The following is a 24,779-nucleotide window of genomic DNA, read 5'->3' on the forward strand; positions in this document are numbered from 1 at the left end:
TCACTTCGCTCACTTGTGATCTATACATTCACCACTCGAAGATAAACTTCATGTCTTTGTGCCACCATGTAATATCCTCTGTATGTGTCACTCAGGTCCAGGATGTATTTCATATGAAAAATACAAGTGGCGTGTTTCCCAGTAAAACACTCATGTCTGTCTAATAAAAGGTTTTATTCAGGTGGTGAAAACAGCCTTTCACAGAGCGCTTATTAGAAGCACCATTCTTATTTATTTTTAAAACATCACAAGGTCTATCAAAAAAAAAAAGTTTGTTTCCGGTCGCCTGTCCAACCCTGAACATTTCTGAAGTGTTGGAAAAATACAAGCAGTCTTTTTTTTTTTTTTTTCTTTAAGTATCAAACATTTCAAATGATGGAAAACATTTACCGCTGCTTAGAAACAATCGCGGCTACGGGCGCAGCCATATTTGATGTACCACGTGACAGCAATAACACGCGGGAATTCAACGTGATTCTGGCGGGAAACCAATTGGCGACAAAATGGTGACAAATGTAACGCAAACACATGCGATCTTTAACGTTCACTTCACATGCATGAAAACCAGTCACAGCCAATATAAAACTATCCCATACTCATCCCTCCACACACAATCCCAGTCAAAATCACACATCAGCATTCGTGTCCGCCTGCAATTATAGCGCCACTGAAAAAGGTGCTCAGGTCAGTGCAGACATCCCACTTGAAGATCTGCTGGAAAGGTTTGAACATTGATAAAGTAAAACTGTCGTGTAAGTGGCGGTAGACGGATGTCATCGCTGGAAGAGTGTGTTTATTCTAAAAACAATAAGCAGGCATACAATTCCAAAACATTGGGAAGAATCAAAATCGGAAGATGAGCAAAGGTCATGTGATCTACAGACAGGCGAGTCGAGGCCGAGACAAAAACCGGAGTAAGAACACAAAGAACGGCTCGAGAAGGTCAGACATGAGTGCACTGAGCGGTTACTTCACAAAGTCTGTTTGTGTTCAGCCTGTAATTGGTCCTTGAGTCACGCGCTGCTCGCTGAGAGTGCGACTGCACGTGGGCGCCAGTGATGGTTCATGGCTGGGGGGGCGGATGTGACAAAAACGTTATTTTAATGAATATTAAAATGAATCTCTTCCATGTCATTTTAAAACGAGACCCGAAACTGACATTAAAATGTATTGGATGTGATTATTTTCTCAGGGTCACTGAATGTGAATCCTCTGTCACTTCTGTATTGTTATTTTAATAGTTAAATAAGACGCTCGTATGATCAGTTAACAGTCAGTGTCGCTTTACTCGTGCATGCTTAAAGGAAAAGGCAACTTTTGTACAAAACCAGGTGTGTAATAGGAGAAAAACATATACGTAATCAATTCCGTTAATTATTTCCATTATATATCGAACATGAAAAAATATTTTTAACTTTGAAATCATGAATTGACACAGAGGAGTCGAAGTTGGAGGAGTCAGCCATTTTGAGATTGTGGGCAGCTATAAACCAATCAGAATCTTTCGTTAATGCACCTCCCTCTGATCTGTGACGTCACTGGGCCCATGAAAACAGTGTTTACAAGCAGATCAATGTGGGGGTGTCATGGCTCAGATGGCTAGGGCACCGATCCGGGGACCCGGGTTCGATTCCGATCCGAGGTCGTTTCCCGATCCCTCCCCATCTCTCTCTCCCACTCATTTCCTGTCTCTCTACACTGTCCTATCTAAAAAAATAAAAACAAGCAGATCACTGTGATTAGGAGTCCCGGCTGGTGGCTTGTATTCGATTCGTTTATATCCCGACCTTGTCAGCTGTCAGATTTATGTTCATGGACCCGGTAAGCTGGTAAATAATATTTATTTTTTTCTTTACCAAATTCTAACAGAAAACGAGAGCGCCCGAAAGGGAAAACCGAGCCGAGCCGCTTCACGCATGCGCAGTAGGCTTGGTAGGACAAATCCAAATAGGAGTCATTCAGGATTCAGCCATGTTTTTGCTCCGTGTTTTTACTCAACCAAAGTTATACAGTCTTATGAGCTTTAAGTTGCATAAATAAAACCATTTGGTGAAACTTTGAAGAAGCGATTGTACTGGTTTTTTACCTTATTACCATGAAGCACTGAAGAGTTCTTTTCAGTGGTGGGCCGCATGACGTCACGCAGTAGATCAATATGGCGGAACGTATCTTCGCTGAGCTCAGCGCAAGCCCATATTATTAAAAGTTAAAAGATACTGTTATGCGGTCTGTTCTTTCTCTATAAATTCCATGATCGATTACTTTATATATTTATCTATCTATTTGTGGTGATTTTGTACAAAAGTTGCCTTTTCCTTTAAGTTACGACAACAACTTTATGACAGCTCACAACCTGTCAACTCCAATCTGTCTTACGACAGCTACTGTTATCAACACATCTTCATGCTCATGCATTCATTGTGGAACTGATAAAGCAGAACATTATGACGTGTTGATGTTGCGTTTGTGGGATTAAACATTGGGCGGTGGTGTATGAACAAAGAAGAAAAACACCTCAAAAAGTATTAATTTTATTTTCATGAAATCATGCATATAATTATAATAAATTTCCATCATAACTCAGTTTGATATTTAGTCACCGAATGGTTTGTACGTACCAATTTAATACGGTTCTGAAAGAAAAGGAACAAAATCTGACCATCGTACCCTGAATTTTTTTTGAGGTTGTGACAGAAAACCATTCCATTATCCATCCATCCGTTATCTGTAACCGCTTATCCTGTGCAGGGTTGCGGGCGGGCTGGAGCCTATCCCAGCTGACTATGGGTGAGAGGCGGGGTTCACCCTGGACAAGTCGCCAGATCATCGCAGGGTGACACACAGAGACACACAACCATTCACACTCACATTCACACCTACGGTCAATTTAGAGCCACCAGTTATCCGAACCTGCATGTCTTTGGACTGTGGGGGAAACCGGAGCACCCGGAGGAAACCCACACAGACACGGGGAGAACACGCAAACTCCACACAGAAAGGGCCCCGTCAGCCACTGGGCTCGAACCCACAACCTTCTTGCTGTGAGGTGACGCATGGATTAAAGTTTTCCGTCACTACGATGGATTTCCGTCAACTGGGAGCGCTAAAGGTCAATAATGAGACTGATGCAGATCCGAGGGAAAAAAAAAAGGGGGGGGGGGTAGGCCCATAGGTCTGACACCGATGTGATTTAGAACTTCACCAAGCTGCTGTGATTGCCTGTTGTTGAACCCTTTCTTGTGCTATGTTTGAGTATATGCAAAGGAATAAGTTCTTGTGCTAGATAGGCATAAATAAATAAATACAGCCTACGATACTGTCTAGTCCCGGGGAGGCTCGGCGTAGGCCACTGATGAAACTATTTGGCTGTCCTACTACTAGGCAACTAGGTTACTTGTCTACTACTAATACTAGGCCTTTTGTAGTAGTAGTAATAATGATATTTGCCTATTAAAAGGTGATCAGGTGAAAAAAGTTGAAGCCGCAGCAAGACCTATGCTATTAAGCCTTTTGTAGGTTAAACAGGCTTCGGCAGACAACGTTCTGGAAAGGCTGTGTTTTTCTTTGGTATGATTAGCCTACGATTTAATCTTTAAACATTATGGTTTCAGCAGTTCGCTTAAACATTGGAGGCTGCAGAGTCGGGCTGCACGATTTCCCGACACTTGTTTAAGATGCCGAACTTCATAGTAAGGAGAAAATAATTCCACAGTATTTAGTGCCTCGTCAGTCTCAAAAATTAATAGTGAAGGACCAACACAAATCAAGTCCCAAAAAAACATCTCGTAGGCCTATATTTTACATTTTCAAAAAAGTCCAGAATTGGAAGTCGGTCAGTGGAGTGTAATGAAGTCTCTCATTCACTAAGCACAAAAGGTCGGAAAACAGTGGAGAAAACAGCTATTGCTTAAATAAGCTACTAATGTTTTACATTAGTAATTTAATTTATGTGACAAATTAATTGATTAAATAGATAAAGAAGCGAATACTCCGAAGCTCAAAATTCAGGAAAGTGGCTCCGGTGTCGCAAGTGCACAAGAACAGTTATTTGAAAGTTAACCTACTGAATTTGTGCATGCGCGTGCGATTTCATGAAGAACCGGGACAATTGGCATTCGGTGAAAGATTCACACCTATGACTCATTATATTCGCGCGCGCCCTCTCACCCACTGTTGCTTCGTTTTCCTGATTTACACGCGTGTCTGAAGATAGAGTTTTCAGAAATCTCCACTCTGCCCGGAGTTTGCGAAAGTAGCTGTTTTCAGTGACTGAAACCTCCGTATAGGTGTGAATGAGAGGTGCAACCGAATAAATAAATATGTCTTTTTTATCCGGCTACATGTAGCAGGGATGTGATTTTTTCCGCGAATTCGCGGAATTCCACTTTTTTCACCTCAAAACTTGAAGAAAATTTTTTTTCCGATTTTTCCCTCATCCACATTCGTATCCTATTCGTTCCGACTTTGTTTGAAAGATGGCAGCCTCGGATTTGCATCTTTACGCCTCGATCACGGAGGCTGCCATCTTTCAACTCTTTGTTTGAAGCGAGCTTACGTACAGCTATCTAACAAGCGCGTTCATTGGTTGTTACAGAGCGATGAGCCAATCACGTACCTCGTTTCATCTCAATGACGTAATTGCGTAAATGACATAATTATGTCAATGAGATGAAACGAGGTACGTGATTGGCTCATCGCTCTGTAACAACCAATGAACGCGCTTGTTAGATAGCTGTACGTAAACTCGCTTCAAACAAAGAGTTGAAAGATGGCAGCCTCCATGATCGAGCGTAAAGATGCAAATCGAGTTAAAGAAATCGACAGAATAGTGAAAAAAAAAAAAGTTCCGCTGGGAATGGTTGGAGAAAAACCGCAGCTCGCCTCGGGGCGAATTACGTCACAAGGCGCGGGGCTAGCGGGCCCTGCTCGCACTGGTTCTTTGGGGGTGTGTGTGTGTGAGCGAGCGAGCGAGAGTGTGTGTGTCAGAGTTGCATGTTGACCATTAAATTGGCTTGAATTTGTTAATCATGACAAGTTTTTTCTTGTGTGTTTTGCTTGCCATTTTAGTACAATTTTTAAGTCAGAAAACCCCAGAACCCAGGAGCTTCGGGGGGCTTCCCCCTTTGTCCCCCCACCAGGCCGTTGCCCTGGACCAGCTGGGGGCCTGCGGCCCCCAGACCCCCGGCTAAAATTTTCAGATAATTTCACCAGCCCCAAATCACATCCCTGATGTAGGCTATCACTGCGCAAAGCCTCTAATGTTGAAATGGTAGTAATATTTGTTAAAATAATAGTAGGCTAATTTCCACAATAATTGGTAAAATGGCACAAGGGATGTGATAGGGGAATGGCCGTTTTATAAGGGGGATGATTTGAGATTTTTATTTCAGAAGGGGGATGCCTCCCCCCACATCCCCCCCTCAACTCGAGTACTGCGTATAAGGCCACCTGACATAGGCCCTTCGATTTCCATCACTAGAGCGCGTCAAATTACTTTCGGTTTTGCCAGCATGGACGCGCTTCTTTTAAATGAAGGCACAGATGTGTCAGACATCGCAAAACGGTAAAGAATAAGTGGAGATGGGCTTGGCTAAATGAAATGGGCGATAATGGCAAGCCATTTAGTTCATGGTGCAAAAAGATGAAAATGGAAGGTGTGTGCTTTTGTGTAGTTTGCCATAAAAAAAAAAGTCTATGGATGCAATGGCGAAAAACTAGATGCCTTTCACTGCTAAGAAGCAGAAAAGGTGAACTTTCACTTTACTTTTCTTGTTTCCTGGTTTTATGTCAACAGATTTTCTTATTTTTCTTTCTGTACCACTCTTTTGAAAGCATGGTTCAAGTTCGACTGCACTTGCACTTTTCTCTTAACCACTGTTGTGCATTGCTAAAATATTTTTGAAATAAATTTGTACTTTGCGCTGAAAACTTGATGTTTCATCATTTATAGCCAGTAATGACAATGGTAAAGTCTTGCCTTAGCTTTAGTCATTGTTAAAATTATGTAAATGTACTATAAGTAGGGGCCTAGGGGATAATGGACAACACGGCGTTTAAAATTTGACACATCGCTGACGTGGTAGGGGCCAACGACATGGAGCTTTTTTTTTTTCTTCAGTCAGATGATTTTTTTTTTTTTTTGCTTTAATCCACAGGTGACGGTGCTCACCACTACACCACCGTGCCGCTCCTGTGACAGAAAACACAATTTATTATTTTTTATTTTTTGCTTGGCCTAACATAAATTTATTCCGTGCTAATTATTCTGTTGTTGTTGTAATATCCTGACAGCTTTTATAAATTGTAACTTTTTTGTTGTGTTGACCTTCTCACAGCTTTTATTCTTTTTCATGCTGTCACTCTTTGGTGCGTTTTATTTGTCTCTGAAACAAAAAGCTCTGTCTCAAACTTCAGTGTCCTTTTCTGGGAGAGGTCTTTACCCCCCACACACAGGGAAAGTCAGACAGGGAGACACAACACACAGAGTGTAAGGGGAAGAACATGTCCAGTCTGTAAATCACTGGCACCAGGAACAAATAAGGAGCACCTGGCAACACACACACACACACACACACTGCTATCCAATGAGCTCATCATGAGTCGCTCCATAAAACCCCTTCAGTAGGGGGCTGGTGATCATTTCAGTCGCTCACGAATTAGAGAACAAATCCAATGTCTGAGCTGTTCAGATAAATATGACTCTGCCTCTAACTCTGCCTGCTTCATCTCAACCTGACTTTGATCATTTGGGTGAGTTTATTATGTTTTATTTTATTTCCTTCAGTATCAGTTGTGATAGAATTGAAGGGAGCAGCTTTAAAGCTCTGGTCTCAGCGCTCAACTCAGAAACCTCCAATCTGAGAGAACTGCATCTGACTGTGAGGACACTGGATCTGACTTGGAATAAACTAGAAGACTCAGGAGTGAAGCGTCTCTGCGCTGTACTGGAGAATCCTCACTGTAAAGTGGAGACCCTGAAGTAAGATCATCTCTTTGTGTACATTATTGATTTTCAGTTGAATTTGACTGTAACAGTACAACATGCAGAACAAATATATTCCTCATTAAACTCATCACTTCTGCATTAAAGCACTAATTAAACACACTGAGAATTTGATACGTGGGGATAAAAATACAGTTAAACCAGGGTTTTCATTAGTATGGAAAACAGATGGAATGTTGCCCTGGTGGGAGGACCAGGGGGGAGGAGCCCAGAGCCGAAAACGAATTTTGCAATTTCTAACAGCCAGTCGTTAGCTCTCCATGGTCCATCTGAAATAGAAATTCAAGTCATTCCTGGGTCTCATGGCGATTACAGTTCGTATGCCACAAAACCCAATCAAGATTTGGGAAATCAAAACAACACGAACGCTTGCAGAATAAAGAAATCGAATGTATAACGACAAACATGCAAAATAGCAATAACTTTTTTTAAAATGTTAACTGGGCAGGGTTCTCTACTTTTCAAAAATAAAAGGAGGGGGCGGGGCCCCAGTGGGGGGCCAGGGGGACAAAATCCCCCTGAAGCTGATGGACTTTGGGCTTTTTTGACAGTGAAACTGGCCAATAAATGGATAGGAAATGCTAAATCATTGTTAATCATTTTACAAAAAATTAATGCATTCTTACTGTACATATCATCTTTGTCAATGTGAGACTCATTTGCCATTTCAGTTGAGACTGATGTGCCTGTTGCGCATCCCTGAATTAATTATATGTTTTTCTGTGTGAGAAAAATAAATGAACTTCCATGCATAAACAAAATACCCAATTACAATAAATGCATATATTTTTTACAATACACATAATATTAATTGGGTGAAACACTCCAATCCATGCACGAGCTGGTGCGCGTGCCCGAGACTGGCACTACAAAGCCACCCGGCCTCCGTAGTTCGGGTCCTTTGACCCAGGAGCCCAGAAGTCCTGCAGTAAACAAACACTGAAGCAACGGGAAAATGCAGCTCTCGCCTACACAATCACAGATACGTCAAATAAAAGACCTGAACTTAACTAGTGTGTGTGTGTGTGTGTGTGTGTGTGCTGTTCTATGATTTACTGTAACGGTGTATAGTCAGAAAAGACGATAGATAAGCGTACCCATTGCACAATAACGCTGCAAACATCCGCAGAGTTATTTAGTTACTGGCTCGTTATTTTGGCCACGTCAGGTCACCCCGTATGCATTCGTTTAATGGTCTTCTGCGTGTTAAATAGTTTCAAATTTATAATAAAGCGAATACTTTACGATTTATTTGGTGAATACTGATGAAGTTACGGGGGTTTTTTTGGCCAAGGGAAGGGTGGCGGGCCAGAATTATAACATGGCGGTGCGCCACTTTAAAAGCGCCTGTGGAGAACACTGCTGGGCGTTTTCTGCAAGACTTACCAGTTTGTTTGTTTGTTTGTTTGTTTGTTTGTTTTTTCTTTCTGCAAAGCTGAAATCAAACAGCGTTTGCTTTCATTTTTTCGCAGTCGCCATCATGCTATACCATACAGGATAGGGTCGCCATCTTACCATGTGGGAACCACATGACATGCTATAATTTAATACGCGCTAAATGATTGGACGATATAAGAAGGATTAGCCAATCGGTTCCCACCTTTTATCTAGTCACATGTACACAGCCTCAGCAACCAAATGGCGCACAAGTAACGACATTCCTTATCAAGTAAGTCCAACGAGAAAGCTTGGACAATTATGGGAAAATTGCATTTGGCCGAAAAACAACCGATTCAGACGTCATTACAACTGATGATTTCAATCGGCAATCGGTGACTAATGAAAACCCTGTTAAACACAGATGAGTCAGGTTTCTTTTTTCTTTTTTTCCTTAAACCAGTAAAACCTTTACACCTCTTGTAGACTCGATGTCAAGAATAATCAAAAATAGCCTTAATAATTAGTCAGAGTTAATAATATCTTGTGATTTGGACAAGAGAAGGGAGACAGTCCATCATCAGACACATCATCTTTAAAGTCAGTATTAAATCTGTTGATGAAGTGTGTGTCATTGTGTCTCTGCAGGTTGGGTGGTTGTGGGGTCTCAGATAAAGGCTGTGCTGCTCTGAGTTCAGCTCTGAGATCAAACCCCTCACACCTGAGAGAACTGGATCTGTCCGATAATAATCTGGGAGACTCAGGAGTGAAGCGTCTCTCTGCTGGACTGGAGAATCCTCACTGTAAACTGGAGATACTGAGGTAAGATCATCTCTGAGAGTCACATGACCTGCTCCTCAGTAAGACACATTCTCTAATAGTGAGACTGAAGCAGAGGTTTTAGCTTCATCATCAGTGTCCTGAGGAGGAAGATTGTTTCTGTTCACTGCACACTGATGATTTGTCACAGAGTCTTTGGGTCAGATGGACGTATGTGAGAAGCTGCAGCACAAAACGGGACTTGATCCGCCTGCGATGTGTCTGAACTCACTGTGAAATTTACTACAACACTGTAACGAATCCCACAAACTGCACCTGAGACACAAACTAACTGCCCTCTGTGTGAGCAGCAGTGACATGGTGGAAATGATCTCGGGAATATAAAATTTGAAAACTAAAATGAGACGTTAATGCCATAGAATTGAAGGAAAAATAGGCTTTTAAATAAAAAAAAAAATTTAAATGGAGCCGACCATAGTAACCGTCTTTCTGCTGATTTTTGAATAATTCAAATAATCTAATACAGTAATAAATATAGCCACAAGCAGATATAAATTATTACTAATTTCATGATAAGTGAAAAAGCTCAGCACATCTGGCTCTCTGTCTTCATGTCACTCTGATGTACATTTTCTATTTACTGTAAATTTGACTCCCTAAATCTGTCGAACCTGATGAACCCGAGATGTAAATATTTTACACTGTCAGTTTTATAATTCAGGAATTTTTTAATTGGTAATAAATTATCAGTAATGTGGTTTAGAAAAGACAGGAATGTTTATTCTCCTCAAAATGAACGCTTTAAGTTTGGCATTAGCCAATCTTTGTTTGAATTCATGATGGTGCTTGTTTTTCACCGTGATTCAGACTTTTAGTTCCTTGATTCGACAATAATATAAATCTATAGTGCTGTATAAATGCACGATGTAGACGCTGGAGAAACGAGTTTATTGTCCCTGTGTAGTGCACTATAAGTCTAGTAGAGACCCATCTGAGATTCAGTCTCTCTCTCTCTCTCTCTCTCTCTCTCTCTCTCTCTCGGATTAAAGTTCATGGTCGCTCTGCTGTTCTCTGTTCAGCTTCAGCTGCTGATGGTTTAATATCCCACACAACAGATGAGAGAAATAAATATAACACTCATTATTATCATTATTAATGACACTGTTAATTAGAATCAAAGTCTGAGTCCTTCCCGTGTCAGGACCTGGTCTTCCCAGGCAGTCTCCTGTCCCAGTACTAACCAGGCCCTTAAGGTGCATTGGGCGGTGCCGATCTCCGCTTCTATAGCCCTCGGCCTCTCGCCTATACAGTTAGGGTTACAGTGGGGGGCGGGTCCTCTGGTACCCGTGAGAGTTTAACTCCCCACTCGTCAGTGGCGGAGCCAGACAGTTTTTCTAGGGGTGGCCAGACTGTGATCGTTGTTCACACAGGGGTGGCACATAAACTGATCTCTTCTTGTTGTTGTTTTTCTGTGTGGCAAGTCGCTGGAGGTCTCGTGGTGTTTCTTGGTCACTCCCTCATTAATCTGGGCAGGCAGTGACTGCCATGTAGAATTACATCATGAAGACCTGCATAATAAGATTTTTAATGTATTACTAAGCTGATTAAAAAAAAAAAACCTTAAACAGTTGTGGAAATTGTGCCTTTTTAATTGGTGATGAAGCTCACACGATTAAAAAATTTACTGATATATATAATAAGGTACTTATAGATATATAACAGAAGGCACTTCTGCAAAAGTTTAATTCTTGTGTTGGTGTGATTCGAAGCAAACTGATTTACAAATGATATTTACAAATCGCAATATTCCAGAACACACTCCTGTCAAACAAACTTGTATTCTTGTGTTGCTGAAGCCAAACTGAGTTTTACAGAAGACACTCGTGTCAAACAAACTGACAAAAGTCGTATCCTCCGGTTGCTGTGACTTAAAGCAAACCTATTTACAAATTCCTCCATATTAGGGGACTTGGCTCGTTCGGACTCAGTCTTTCATCATCCATAGTTGATCTTCAGTCAGTTTTAATCAGCTTCAGCACTGAAAAGCTCCTTTCACAGGCAGCTGCACTCACAGGTATGGTGACTGCTATTTTGCACAATCTAAAGACCTCATGAAACACATCATGGTGGGGCTCAATGAATTTGGTCAGTTCAACTATTCTAGATGGTTTTTCTTGGCCTGCGTGGCTTTTCCTCTCCAGGATACTTTTTAGCTGATGTAATTTGTGTCTCCTGTCTTCAATATTGCTTCCATAGATGGATGCAATGGGTAGCAGAGCTGCTTCATCACAGAATGTAGCGTTTGTGGGATTCGGTGCCGGAACGCCCCTCATCACTTGACAGTTGGGTTGAGAAAACAGTGTGTTGATCTGACTGAGCATATGGTCAAGGACTGGGTAAAATAACCCTGTGCGAAAACTGTCCTTTTGCTCAGGACGCCCACCTAGGTGACTCATGACCGCATGTCCATCAAGCCTTTTGCTCAGTATTTTCTCTCTTTTGGGTGCAGGATCAGTCTCGATGTTGCACTGTTTAGCTGTATGGAGAACTTCTTTCCACAGCTCTTTAAAGTATGTTTTAGCCTTGAAGAGTCTGTACAAGAGCTTGAACGAAATCAACAGCTAAACCTAAATCCAGATTAGGAGACTGCAAGGCATCCGAGAGGCATCTTGCCTCCCCAAAAAGCTCAGTCATTACAACTAGAAGCCGTACAAACTGGAGGCCCATTTGGGCAAGCAGGCCTCTTGCATCAGCTGACCCGTCACCATTCTTTTCTTCCACTGTTTCTTCTAAAACGCTGATAATTGCAGGCAGTCTATCTATCAAGAATTGTTTGACAAGACTTATGTTGACAGGCCCACCGTGTCACTTAACTTTTGTAGCTCCCTTGGCGCCCCATTGTATGTTTCTTTCTGCGTATTGAGCCATTTGGTGTGAACATAGGACCCAGACGTGAATGTGTACAGTCTTTGCACAATAGAAGAGAAGCACTCTCCTTCTGGGATAGCTTTAACTGTGTCCACAAGAACTAGATTAAGGCAGTGGGCGTTACAATGTACATAAGACCTGCTTTGCCACTTCCTTAACACGAGCCTGAACTCCAGAGTTCTTGCCGCTCGTGACAGATGCTCCATCGTAAGCTTGTCCGATCAAATTGTCCCTATATTCCAGCCCGTATTTTTCAAGGATGTGTATTGTTTTGTTTGCCAACCCTGAAGCATTAAGATGCTCTGCAGCTTCAAAGTGCAAAAAGGTCTCTTTTACAGCTCCCCTGTAGTAATACCTAAGAAGAGAAATTTTGTTCTTTTTTACATCTTTGGTTTCATCTGCCATCAGAGCAAAGACTTGACTTTCCTTGACCTCACTGATGATGGTGGAGCGCACCATTTCTGCAAATGTGTCCTACATTTCACTTTGGATTTGGTGGCTTGTATATTTAGCATTAACAGCTTTCAGTTTCTTTTTCACAACTGTGTTGTGGTTACTAAGAACCTCTAAAGGCCCGGTCCCACTGCACTTACGGATGCAAAGAGGATGTAAAACGTAAAAAAATCTTTGCCATCCGTTGGAAAACGCTACGCATCCGTTGTGTACTCATTGCATACGTGCTTCATACGCTCTATCCATCGAGCATCCGTCCACTGTGATTTCATCCGCGCAAAAAGTTTTGAGCTGCACAAAACTTTTAGAACGGATGAACTTTCCGCCGTGTACGATGTAAATCCGCGACATATACGAGCAACAAACGTTCTATGTCCGTTATCATCCGTTAAAAGTTTGCTGTATCCTCTCTGCATCCTCTGGGCATCCTCGCAACTCACATCCGCTGCAGCTGAAAACGGAAAGAGGGAGGAAAGATAAGGTACATGAAACGTCTATTCATCGTTAGTAGCACGGAAATAGAAAGGATGTAAGCGTATGCATCTCGTATATAAAGTATTCAAAACGGACAAAGCATTTATATCTGGGATGTATCTCGTATATTTAGGATGTCTGGAGTATGTCTAGAGTATGTAGAAGGACACCTAGCGGACAATCGATATTTTGTATAAAAAGGGGGAGAAAATCATCTAGTAGTAGAGATGTATCGATGTAGCCGCCAGCACGTCTTTCCGCTTTATGCTGACGGCGTGCGTGCTGCATCCCTTTATATCCGCGGAGCAGACGCAATTCATACCCCCCCGCATGCGCAGTGAACGGTCTGCATCCGATATACATCCGCGCAACATCCCCTTTGTTTCCGTTAGGCGTACGTGATGCATCCTCTTCATCCGCTATGCATCCGCTCTTTCTGCTATGCGTCCGCTTCTCAGTTATCACCGGTAACCCCTTCGGAGCTGTCATCCACTTCCATCCGCTTTCATCCGCTAGGCTTCCTATGAACATGCGTTTAACATCCCCGCTATATACTACCCACGTCCGTTCTTTTCCGTTCTGTTTTCGCAAATTTTCGCCATTTTTTTCCATTTCTGGAGTGGATGAAAACGGATAGAGCCACCCCTGAAATTTTGCTCGTCCGCTGTGTCCTTTTTGCATACGTTTTGTGTCCATCGGCCAGTGGGACCGAGCCTTAATATAGTGAGGAAGTTTCCCTTGTTGCCGGAATCCACTGTCTGTCTCTGTGACCCCTTTGTGCTGTGTTTGGTGTTGCAGTTAACAGTAAAACTTCAGCCACACTTTTAATAGAATCAGTTTTCCTGTATCTGTTGTGTTTGCTCTTGTGACAATTTAGTCATCAAATATGTCTTGTTTTGTGTGTGGGCCTCCATCTCAATTTTTCCAGGCTAACATAACGTGTGTGTGTGTGTGTGTGTGTGTGTGTGTGTGTGCTTCAGACTTGGCATGGGATGCAAAGCCTCCATCTTTGAACGTTGCCAATTTCCAGTTTTTATCACCCCTATCAGAAGTGAAAACTGATTCGGTGTTTGGAAGGCCAAAGTGCCTGCAGGCATCACAATAAACACAATCCTGGCACTGAGAATATTCAATCCATGTGTGATGGGAATACCACGAGGCCTTAAAGTGCATATCCTGGACCAATTTAGTGTTTTTTGTTTGTTTGTTTTTTTGTTTTGTTTTTAAATTAATGAAAGTATGTCCCTTTTACACACCCATCCAGAAGGGTAATTTTGCACAAGGCCATCTGTCTACAGCAGAAAAAAATAAAATAAAACGTGTCTGGAAAAATCCCAAGGGAGTCTGGAGCCAGATTCGTGACGTCACGTGCGGATCCGCCAGCAGGCTGAGAGAGCTCGCATGGGTTCAGTGCACAGTCCGTGTAGACCAAGTTTAAGCTCGCGATTTTGCACTGAAATATGGAATTGTCGCCTGAGCTTCTAAACCCATGGATTCATGTATCAATGCTCATCTATCTATTGTTACATAAATCATATTTTTTCTAATTACTATTATGTATTTATATTTCTTCATTTAGAAGAGTACTGGCTACTGTAGGAGAAATATTTCATAAGCTCAGGGTCTCCACAGATCCTTAAAAAGTATTCAAAAGTCTTAAATAAAATATACGGTTTTAAGGTCTTAAAATGTATTAAATTTCGGTAATTTTCAAAGAGTGGCATTAAATTTCATCTGGGTGGAATGAAAGAAAGTTATCAATGTCCGGAGAGACTATTTTTGATGCTATTTCACCAGCGCATGTCCCTGTCTAACCAGACAGTTAAAGTAGTGTGTGCCTATAGCACAGGCATCACACACTATTTAGGGGGCAGTGTTTTCCCTGTAGGCCTGTATGCACATCGTAGAAATAGACGAAGAAGTGTTTGAGTGGCTATTTCAGACACGAGTCGCCGCAAGATGGGCAAATGCAGGTTTAACGATAACTGGCTCGAGGATGAAAAGTATAAGAGATGAGATTAAGTCTTTATTGTCATCATCACTTTTCCAAAGGTACAATGAAATTGAAGGTGCTGTTGACTCATTATGAGTTATAGAAAGAAAAAAGAGGGGGGAAGAAAAAAAAAAGGGAGAACAAATAAAGTATAAAAATAAATAGTAAAGTATACAGAGTTGCACTGGTAAAATGGTATAAACAGAATATAAACAGAAATCTATTGTATGGTTCTATATGTACACGGATTGCACTGAAAATAGTATAAACAGAATTGTTTTGGTTCTGTATGTACACAGATTACACTGATGATAAGAAAATATATACACACATGCCATATATATTTTGCACAAATTGCACATTGGCCAAGAATAGTTCTATTGTACATTTGAGTTTAAAGCCATGATTGCTTTGGGATAAAAACTGTTTTTTAGGCAGTTTGTCCTGTTTTTCATTGCTCTGTATCTCTTGCCTGATGGCAAAAGCTGGAAGAGACCATCAGTGCGTTTACATGCACATAGAGAAAATCGAATTTCTGCCGTAGCTCGACTGAAATCGAAGTTTTAAATGCCATGGAAACACCTTAGCTTGGCTGAAATCGAACCGAACTGGATTTCTCGTAATCGAGCTACGCGACCTAGATTATGCGATTGTAGCCGAGCTATTTAGTGCATGTAAACCCTATCGAGCTTCGTAGTCGAGCTACTTGCTTCAGCACTGCCCCTTCTGGGAGTGACGAGACCACAAGCGGGAAACACAACAGCCTCGGTCGGCAATCGGATCTGCACGATTCAGCCATGAAAAAGTCGGCATCTGCGCCAGACCGAAACATACTTTCAGAATGCACTGGCCAAGGCAGGACTAAACTTGATGTGCCTTCTAATAATTTAAAAAAAAAATAGTAATTTGTAAGCTAAAAAGCCTGAGTCTAGACTTTTTTCTTTCGCCGAGTGGCAGCTGTGTTCAACTGGGGTGGGACATGACTGAATGGGTGTTTCTGATTTGTCAGCTGTCTTTAACTGGGGCGGGAGGGCGGGACATGACTGAATGGGTGTTTCTGATTTGTCAGCTGTCGTCCTTACACCACATGGCATGCCCCAAGCGTTTGCAACACAGAATTCCAGGTTCTCCGCTCCAAAATCGCCAGCTTCAAAACGATTTTTTTTTTTTTTTTAACCGACAACCAAAAAAAATTTAACCAGTTGACGTTGATTCGGTCAACCACCGGTCAAACGGTCATCGGTTAACATCCCTAATTAAAATGCATAACTTTGTTTACACTCTTGAATAGCTCTTCTTCATGACGACAACCGGAAGTGTACCAACACGATGGGGCGTGTAGCGCCACCTGTGGCTCGGGTGCACAATGTACCTCACACAATAGCTCGATTTCCTTGTGTGCATGTAGGATTGGATTTCTCTGGCACCCCTGCTGGGACCCTTAGCTCGATTACTGACAGTAGCTCGATTTGGATATGCATGTAAACGCACTGAATGACCGGGGTGTGAAGAGTCTTTTGAAATGTTCATTGCTTTCCTGCGGCATCTGTAGGTGTAAATCTGTTCCAGGGTGGGGAGGGGGCAGCCTATTGTTTTCTCTGCTGCCCTAACGACCCTGTCAAGCACCGCCTTCTCTGAGGATGTGCAGCTGCCGTACCAAAAACACAGTCCGCACGTGAGCACACTCTCTGTGGAGCAGTGATAGAAGGCCCAGAGCAGATTTTGGGGGAGACCGTTCTTTCTGAGGATTCTCAGAAAGTACAGTCTCTGCTGCGCCTTCTTCAGCAGCTCCTTGGTGTTGGCACTCCAGGTTAGGTAGTTCTCCAGCTCAATGCCGAGAAACCTGAACACCGGGACCCTCTCCACACAGGCCCCGTTGATGATGAGTGGCTGGATGTCAGCTTTGTTTTTCCTAAAGTCAATAACCAGCTCCTTTGTTTTGGTGGTATTGAGGAGCAGATTGTGGACTTTGCACCACTCTGACAGCCGCTCCACCTCGTCCCTGTATGCTAGCTCATCCTCCTCGCCCGAGATGAGTCCGACCACGGTCGTGTCATCTGCGAATTTTACAATCTTGTTGCTGAGGTGGGTGGAGACACAGTCATACGTGTAGAGGGTGTAAAGGAGTGGGCTTAAGTACACAACCCTGTGGCGAGCTGGTGTTCAGGCTGAGAGCGGTGAAGGTGTGGGAACCCAGCCTGACCCTCTGGGAGGGTTACAATAGCGGCTGGTTACAAAAAAGGACGGAGTACGAAGCGCAGTGCAGACTTTGTTAAATTTTAAATTTTTAAAAAAGCATTAAATTGGGGACAATGGGCTGTAAAGCCCTTGACGCACATATGAAAGGGGAGAAGCACAAGTGCTATGCTGACAGTCAGACAACAACTGTCCCCATTCGGATATTTGCGGCACCGGTATCTACTGCAAATGCAAACACTAACGTTATGCCCGCTTTGGTGTCTTCGGGACCCCGTACAAGTAATGCCTTCAGTACATTCTCCCCAACTCCTACAGTGTTTTCCCCAGAAACAAATTACAGCCCTAAATTCTGGCCTGATGATACACAGACAATTGAGCACCAAAGGCGCGAAGTGAAACTAGGAGAGAGGGGGGCATCCCCCCCCCCCGGGAATTTGAAAATCGATGCTCTCAGGTGCATTTTCAGGGTCTCTGAGAGGTTTTAGATCCATGATTATAGGATAGATTTTACCAGTGTTTCACTGATTTCTGACCTAAATAGTATTAATGTGAACACATTTGAAATTTCACCTTAAAGTTCAACATGCAAGTTAAACTGTTTTGTTATAGATTACTGAGGTATGTGATAGATTGAAAATCTACGGGGATCCCTTAATTATCTCTGATCAAGTAGCGTTGTAACAAAAATGTGCCTGAAAATATGAACAGTGGTTTGCTCCATCTTATGCAATCCAATGAAGAGAATCGATCATCATGACCTCCTGTTGATCACAAAGGGATCTGAACCTCAGAACTGCCACCGTAAAATAAGTTGCTGTATTACTATAACTGTAATGATTTAGGATGTTTCTGATGCAATTACCGTAATATATGTATAACTAAAGGGGTGTTCACACGGCAACTTTTACTCCGGTGTAGCACCGGGGCTATACACTGAAAAGAAAAGTAAGGCAACTGCATATTATAAAGTTTAAATTTTGGCACTTTATTAAATGGGATAGATTAAGATTAAAACATATTTAAAGGAAAAGAAAACTTAATTCATACATTTAAGTTTGCAGAAAGGTTATGTACTTATAAACACATTCGTCTCGTCTCGTAAATGTAGCATAATTTCGAATAATAATGATCAGCATGTCTGGCAGTGTGATGTCACTGTGAGCCTTTAACAAAAGAATAATCTGGAGCCTTCTTTTGTTAAATGGATCCCAGTGACATCACACTGCCAAAACTGCTTATGATTATTATCTGAAATTATGCTATATTTGACGCATTTGGACAACTTCACTTTGTGAGAGTGTTAAGTACATAATCTTTCTGCAAACCCAAACTGCTGTGAGAGCTGACAGGGACACTAATAAGGCCAAGTTTACATTAGACCGTCTCTGTCTCGTTTTCTTCGCGGATGCACTGTCTGTTTACATTAAACCGCCTGGAAACGCCGGGAAACGGGAATCCGCCAGGGTCCACGTATTCAATCCAGATCGTGTGTGGTCCGGTGCTGTGTAAACATTGAGAATACGCGGATACGCTGTGCTGAGCTCTAGCTGGCGTCGTCATTGGACAACATCACTGTGACATCCACCTTCCTGATTCGCTGGCGTCGGTCATGTGACGCAACTGCTGAAAAACGGCGCGGACTTCCGCCTTGTATCACCTTTCATTAAAGAGTATAAAAGTATGAAAATACTGCAAATACTGATGCAAATACTGCCCATTGTGTAGTTATGATTGTCTTTAGGCTTGCCATCCTTCCACTTGCAAGTGGTAAGTGATATGCACTGAGATCACACACACAGCGGCTCAGTCCCAAATCACTGCTTGTGCACTCCACTCGCGCGCTCTGTGAGCTGCGCAGGGCCGGAGTGCGCACCCTCCAGAGGGCAGTCGCTGTTCAGGGCGGAGTGATTTGGAGCGCAGGATGCCTGCGGAGCCGAGCGTATCCGTGTATTGGTGTTGCTGTGTGCACGCAAATCGTGTATTGGTGTTGCTGTGTGCACACTAATCGTTTTAAAAACGTTAATCTGATGATCTGCTGATATGGTCTAATGTAAACCCCACCTAAAGCATGCGGGAAAGGCACAGGTGGGGGACTCATCATTTACGTGAACAACCGCTGGTGTAACCCGGGACATTTCTCCGTAAAGACAGTCTTATGTTGCCCAGACTTGGAGCTGCTAGCCGTTAGCCTGCGGCCATATTATCTGCCGAGGGAGTTCAGTCACGTGATCACCATCTGTGTTTCCATCCCTCCGAGGGCAGACGCAGCCGCTGCATGTGAGAGGATTCACTCTGTCGCAGCAAGGCTGCAGACACAGCACCCTCAGGCATTTATTATTTCTGGGGACTTTAACCATGCTACTTTGGACTCTACTTTGGCTGCTTTTTACCAGGCTGTGGACGGTATCTTTTTAATTTCCCTGAGGGAACCCTCCCAAAGGGATCAATAAAGTTCTGTCTAATCTAAGTAAGTGTATTATCGCCCAGCGCTTTCATGTTTACTTTTGTGTGTCAATAAATAACATTATCCGTGTACCACACAAACACAGGAACACCTAATTTAGAGTATAGTCTCTCTTATTTCTTACCCTGTCGACTTGTGAATTGCCGATTTTCTTGGTCTTTTTCTCGGGTCTGCTTGGTCCTCAGCTTTTTCCGGGTGCCTCGCACGAAGCGCTCCCATTTCTCTCTCGTTGTCCGGTCTTTTGGAAAATTATGAGTACTAATCCCATCATGATTGGTGTTGCTACACCCTCCTACGATATATCTGTTAACCATTTTAACAATCACGTGATAACGAAGAAATTTGCAGAAAACCACCAGGTCGTTTTCTCATAAACAAACCAATGCTGATGTGGGATTCAGAAGGAGGCGTCCCACACGCAACGTCACACAAATCAATGTTTGCCAGGAAATCCAAATGGCAAGTTTTTTCAGAGGTGGACAAATTCGCCTCAAATGGCTTGATTTCAACTGAATTTTTCTGGTATTGCGCAAGGTAAAAAAAATTGCACAAAATGTGACAGATATTTGACCACAGTTTAATATAAAATAGAATTACATTGATCTTGCTCCTAAATTTACCCATGATATGCACTTTAAAATTTCTTTGTTTGTCCCCCCCATGGCTGTCCTTGGAAATACTGTAGGCTGTGGCTGGGCTGGGCGATCAGCTCGAGATCTGGAGAGGTCTAAAACAAGAAAAAGAAATGGAAAACATTTCAGTTATGCTACTAATATATCTGTGTGTCATTTGTGAGTGTATGAATGTGAATCCTATATCTGGTGGCCCGCTCTGGTTTGGGCATTTCACTGAAAGCCCAACTGCATTGTTGTGCCCTTGATGCACATGAAGTCTTTCATCTGTTCATTGAGATACACAAGTTAAAATGATGACCCCAATATGTCTGGATGTCGCATCTAAACCACATTTTTGAAATTAAGTTCTTGAAATGTTCTCATTTAATGCAAACAGACACTATCAGTAGCACTGCAGTAATTTGTGGATTGTGGTTGGCATACTGTAACCTCCCTTGACCTCCACTTTGCAGAGCGCACTCTGGGAGATGTACTCCACCATCTGAATTGGCAAGTCGATCATCCGTGGGTCAAGACAGAAAAGTTAAAGTTGTCAGCATGTTGGATTTAAGGTTAAAACTGTCAGCATGCCGGATTTTAAGTTGTTGAACTTTTTTTTTTTCTACTGATTTGGCTTTCAAAAGAACATTCCACATTGGCTGTTGAAGGCAGAATCCTATCCTATAGAGCAGAGGTCACTAACAGGCGGTCTGGGTCCGAACCCAGAAGCTGTCCCATACGGGTCCAAACCCAGAAGCTGTCCCATACGGACCCGAACCTACAACCAAAACAGAAGGTTATGATTTAAAACCTGACGGGTCGCTTCTATTTTATCCTGGCACAGCTTTTGTAGTCTTTACGGTAGTGGTTTAGCGGATGAGGAAACACACAGACTAATTACATGCAAGTTTGTCACGGCCCCTCTGTCATGGGTGTCTGTGCCATTGCCCTATTAGACTGCAGGGCTCCACCGGGGCACTAGGGGTCCCTGTCCTTTGTCTTGTGTGTGTTACAGGCATTTAGACTGATTGTTACACCTGGGCCTGGTGTACCTTTATCGTCCAGTTTGCTGGAGTGTCATGGTCTCTTCTTTCCCCGCTCACTCCGCCTGTGAGAGCTGTCTGGGTGGCTTGTGCTGCAGCAGGCCAGAGCGATGGCTGAGGCGTTTTTGTTTTTCTTTATTGTTATTTTACTTTGTAGATCTACCTTTTGTAAATAAATTATTTATTATTGTTACCCCTCGTGTTGTCTCCATTTTTGTCATGGTTCAGAGCCAAACCGTGACAAGTGGGGGCTCATAGAGTAGAACCTGGTTTGTTTGTGTGGCAGTCTGCTAAATTTATGAATGGAGTAGTAGCCTAGGCCGCGTGACGTTAGCACGTAGTAGCCGGTCAGCTGTAGCGTTGTTCAGGAAAATACGTGTAGCTGTTTGTTTGTGGGGACATTGAGAGGGTAAGTAAAAGTTTTCTGTACTGTTATTTGGTATGAGTAAGTCTGTTATATTATCTGGTGAATAAATATTTGATTGTGCAGAATTTGTATTGCTAGTTAGTTGTTTGGTGATAGGCCTATTTGTTTGTAACTGGGTTCCGGGGCTTGTTGTGCAGTTATTGTTAATCACTGTCCGGTCCCTGTTAGGTGTAGGGGTGAATTCCTTTTGGAGTTCGTCCTGGGGGGTGGTTTGTAGTGTGGCGTTATCGGTGGTTTGAGTGATTACTTGGGAGCACAGCCGAGGCTGCAGGGGGGTCGCCAATTGCTGATTGCCAACCGGGCTTGCAGTATATGGTGTTAGTACCCACCGCCGAGCACCTGAAGAGCTAGCGGGTAAGTTTAGTTATTTTTGGTTAGGTAGTTAGAGGGACAAGACTGTGGTATTTGACTGTAGACGAGCTATCGGAGCTTTAGTTGCAGTCGGCTTAGTAGGCCTATAACGTAAGTTTCAGTGTGTGTTTCGTGATTTTGTATCAGTCTCCGAGTTGGGCAGGTTAGTATATTTTTTGTTGTTAATAATAGCATCTGTGCAGGAATTTGAGTACTCTGTCAATGGCGTTGTTAGAGCTGTTTTCTCGTGAGGAAATAATTGAATTAGCAGAGCATTATAAAGTAGATGTCGGGGATAAGCGGATGAAGGAAAACAAACGTATTTTAAAAGAGAAGTTGCTTGAAGCGGGGGTTCTTAATGTTGTAGTGCAACCTGATTCTGGTGGTTCAGAGGCGGCTGCTACGAGTGCGCCTGTGAGTCCATCTGCAGAAAGCACAGATTTAACGTTTGAGCAACACAAACAATTGCTGGAGTTTGAACTTGAAATGAGATAGCAAGAGGTAAGGAGGCTGGAACTTATCTGTGAAGATACTCAGTCATCCAGGTACATAGTAATCTGTGGTTGGTAGAAGAGAGCAACTGGACTTGCTTGAAAAGTCTTGAAGACGTTTCGCCTCTCATCCAAAAGGCATCCTCAGTTCTGCCTGTCTAATAGGGAGCATCAAGTATTTATCCTCTCATGGATCATGATAGAATCCGAATCAGAATGCTGATGGCTGCATTGTAGGTGGCTGATGACACCCACCTCTGTTCAGTGATGGTCGTTCCAGGTTGACAAAAATGAACGAACCTCTCTGGCTAAGATGTCTGCCAGTTTTCTGGAAGTCCTCTCATACTCCCGCCCAGTGGAAGGGATCTCATCCCAAAGTGCATAGAAACGTATCTGTGAAGATACTCAGTCATCCAGGTACATCAGACCTGGGCATTTTACGGCCCGCGGGCCGCATCCGGCCCTTTGGTTCATTCTGACCGGCCCGCATAAGGTTAATTAGAAATTACAAAATAAACGTATTTTCTAATTTTACCTCATGCATGGACTGAATGTACATTGCTTTTATTTTGAAGTTGTGTTCAACAAAAACGCAATGCGCGTGACATGAAAATGACATGAAATCCCACGAAACCTAATCCCGCGATAACTACTTCCGTAATTTGTCCAGACCAACCACAAACTTGTACGTCATCCTTCAAACGGTCCAGCCAATCACATCGTGTGACGTCACCAGCAGGTGCCGGAGCCGATCTCCGGCGAAAAGCACCAAATGAGGTGATTAAACTACAAATGTGGGCATCATTATTATAATATGATGTATCTTGCTTGATATTTGGAGTAGAAAGACAATATTGTGATGTCTTTATTGGTGTTTTGGGGTGAACATGACTGAAAAAAAATGGTACAAACGTTCACATTTTGTTAACCATTGTTTTGGGAAATTTGATTGTATAAATGACATTTTTTGTAAGGCAACCTCGTTTTTTCCATACTCTTACCAGTCTTAGCAGCTTGTAAAAACAATGTTATTTATTGCTTTATATAAAGAAATACAATTAATATTATGCAGAATTTAGTTCAGCCTTTTGGTCCGGCCCTCCACAAAATTTTCTGTTTCTCATGTGGCCCCATGGGAAAAAATAATTGCCCACCCCTGAGGTACATAGTAATCTGTGGTTGGTAGAAGAGAGCAACTGGACTTGCTTGAAGAGTGTGTGTCTAAACCAGTGTGTCTCATATGTTCAGAAACCGTGGCACTTTATTAAAAGTGCCAATGTGAAACGCCATTATGAGACAAAACAAAGGCTTTGAACAAACATACCCACTCAAATCTGAAGTGAGATCACAGAAAATAAGTAGTCTCAGAGTCCAGTATGACCAGTCCACCAGGATCCTGAGCCACACATTCACTGCCCAACAACGTGCTCATGAGCGTTCCCTCAGAGTTGCTTGGATTTTGGGTCAACACAAAAGGCCATTTACTGATGGAGGGGTTGTCAAAGAATGCATGAGTGCAGTAGCTGAAACACTACTTGAGGGAAAACAAAAGCAAGAGCTTTGTGATAAAATAAAGCAAATACCCATGTCCGCATCATCTGCCACAAAGAAAACTGAAAGATTGACTCAGGACATGCTAACCCAGCTAGATGAAGCCATACGTAAGGCACCATGTGTAGGCTTAGCTGTGGATGAGTCCACTGACGTGTGTGACAGTGCTCAACTGGTAGTGTGTCAGGTTTTTCAACACGGACTAGAAAGCATCCTGTGAAGACCTGTTAGGTGTCACTCCCCTTCAGACCAGTACAAGAAGAGGAGACATCTACCTGGCGTGCATGGGGTGTTGATGTGCAATTCTCAGATGAATTTCTGCTAGACTTAGAAGGCAGTGTGTGTAAGCCCTGCTAAGTCTAAACGCCTATCACACTCAAGTCAGACTCCACCTCCGTCATTAGGACAGGTGCACCCTGGGTAGCTAGCCTTGCGGCTAGGCGAGCCAACGGAGTCACTGGCGCTAGGATGTGAAGTAGCCTCTTCCATTTTAGTTAGGTAAAGCAAATTGATAACAGTGCTGTTAAAAGGTAAAGAATTCTGTCCTTGTAGACATCTGTTGATATCTTGGATTTTTTCTTATAGTAGTATTAAATATTTGTGTTTGGGATATGGGTAAGCTTAGTGTTAA

The 24,779-nt window shown here is 42.7% G+C and overlaps 1 protein-coding gene across 5 annotated transcripts in view; it reads left to right on the plus strand.

Moving 5' to 3' along the window:
- LOC132882161 (NACHT, LRR and PYD domains-containing protein 12-like) overlaps nt 1-24,779 on the plus strand; it is a 92,620-nt gene that overhangs the window by 25,552 nt on the left and 42,289 nt on the right. For 4 of the 5 annotated variants that reach the window (XR_009654124.1, XM_060915429.1, XM_060915428.1 and 1 more), the window contains 2 exons: nt 6,785-6,979; nt 9,029-9,202. Coding sequence is in view for 4 of the 5 variants with exons in the window: in XM_060915429.1 (XP_060771412.1) it covers nt 6,785-6,979; nt 9,029-9,202 (369 nt within the window). In the remaining variant the exon portion in view is untranslated. Of the gene's footprint in view, nt 1-6,784; nt 6,980-9,028; nt 9,203-13,995; nt 14,212-24,779 lie in introns of those variants that run through there. The other variant, XM_060915431.1, reaches the window with a different exon arrangement.

Source organism: Neoarius graeffei, chromosome 2, assembly GCF_027579695.1.
Source record: "Neoarius graeffei isolate fNeoGra1 chromosome 2, fNeoGra1.pri, whole genome shotgun sequence".
NCBI lineage: Eukaryota > Metazoa > Chordata > Actinopteri > Siluriformes > Ariidae > Neoarius > Neoarius graeffei.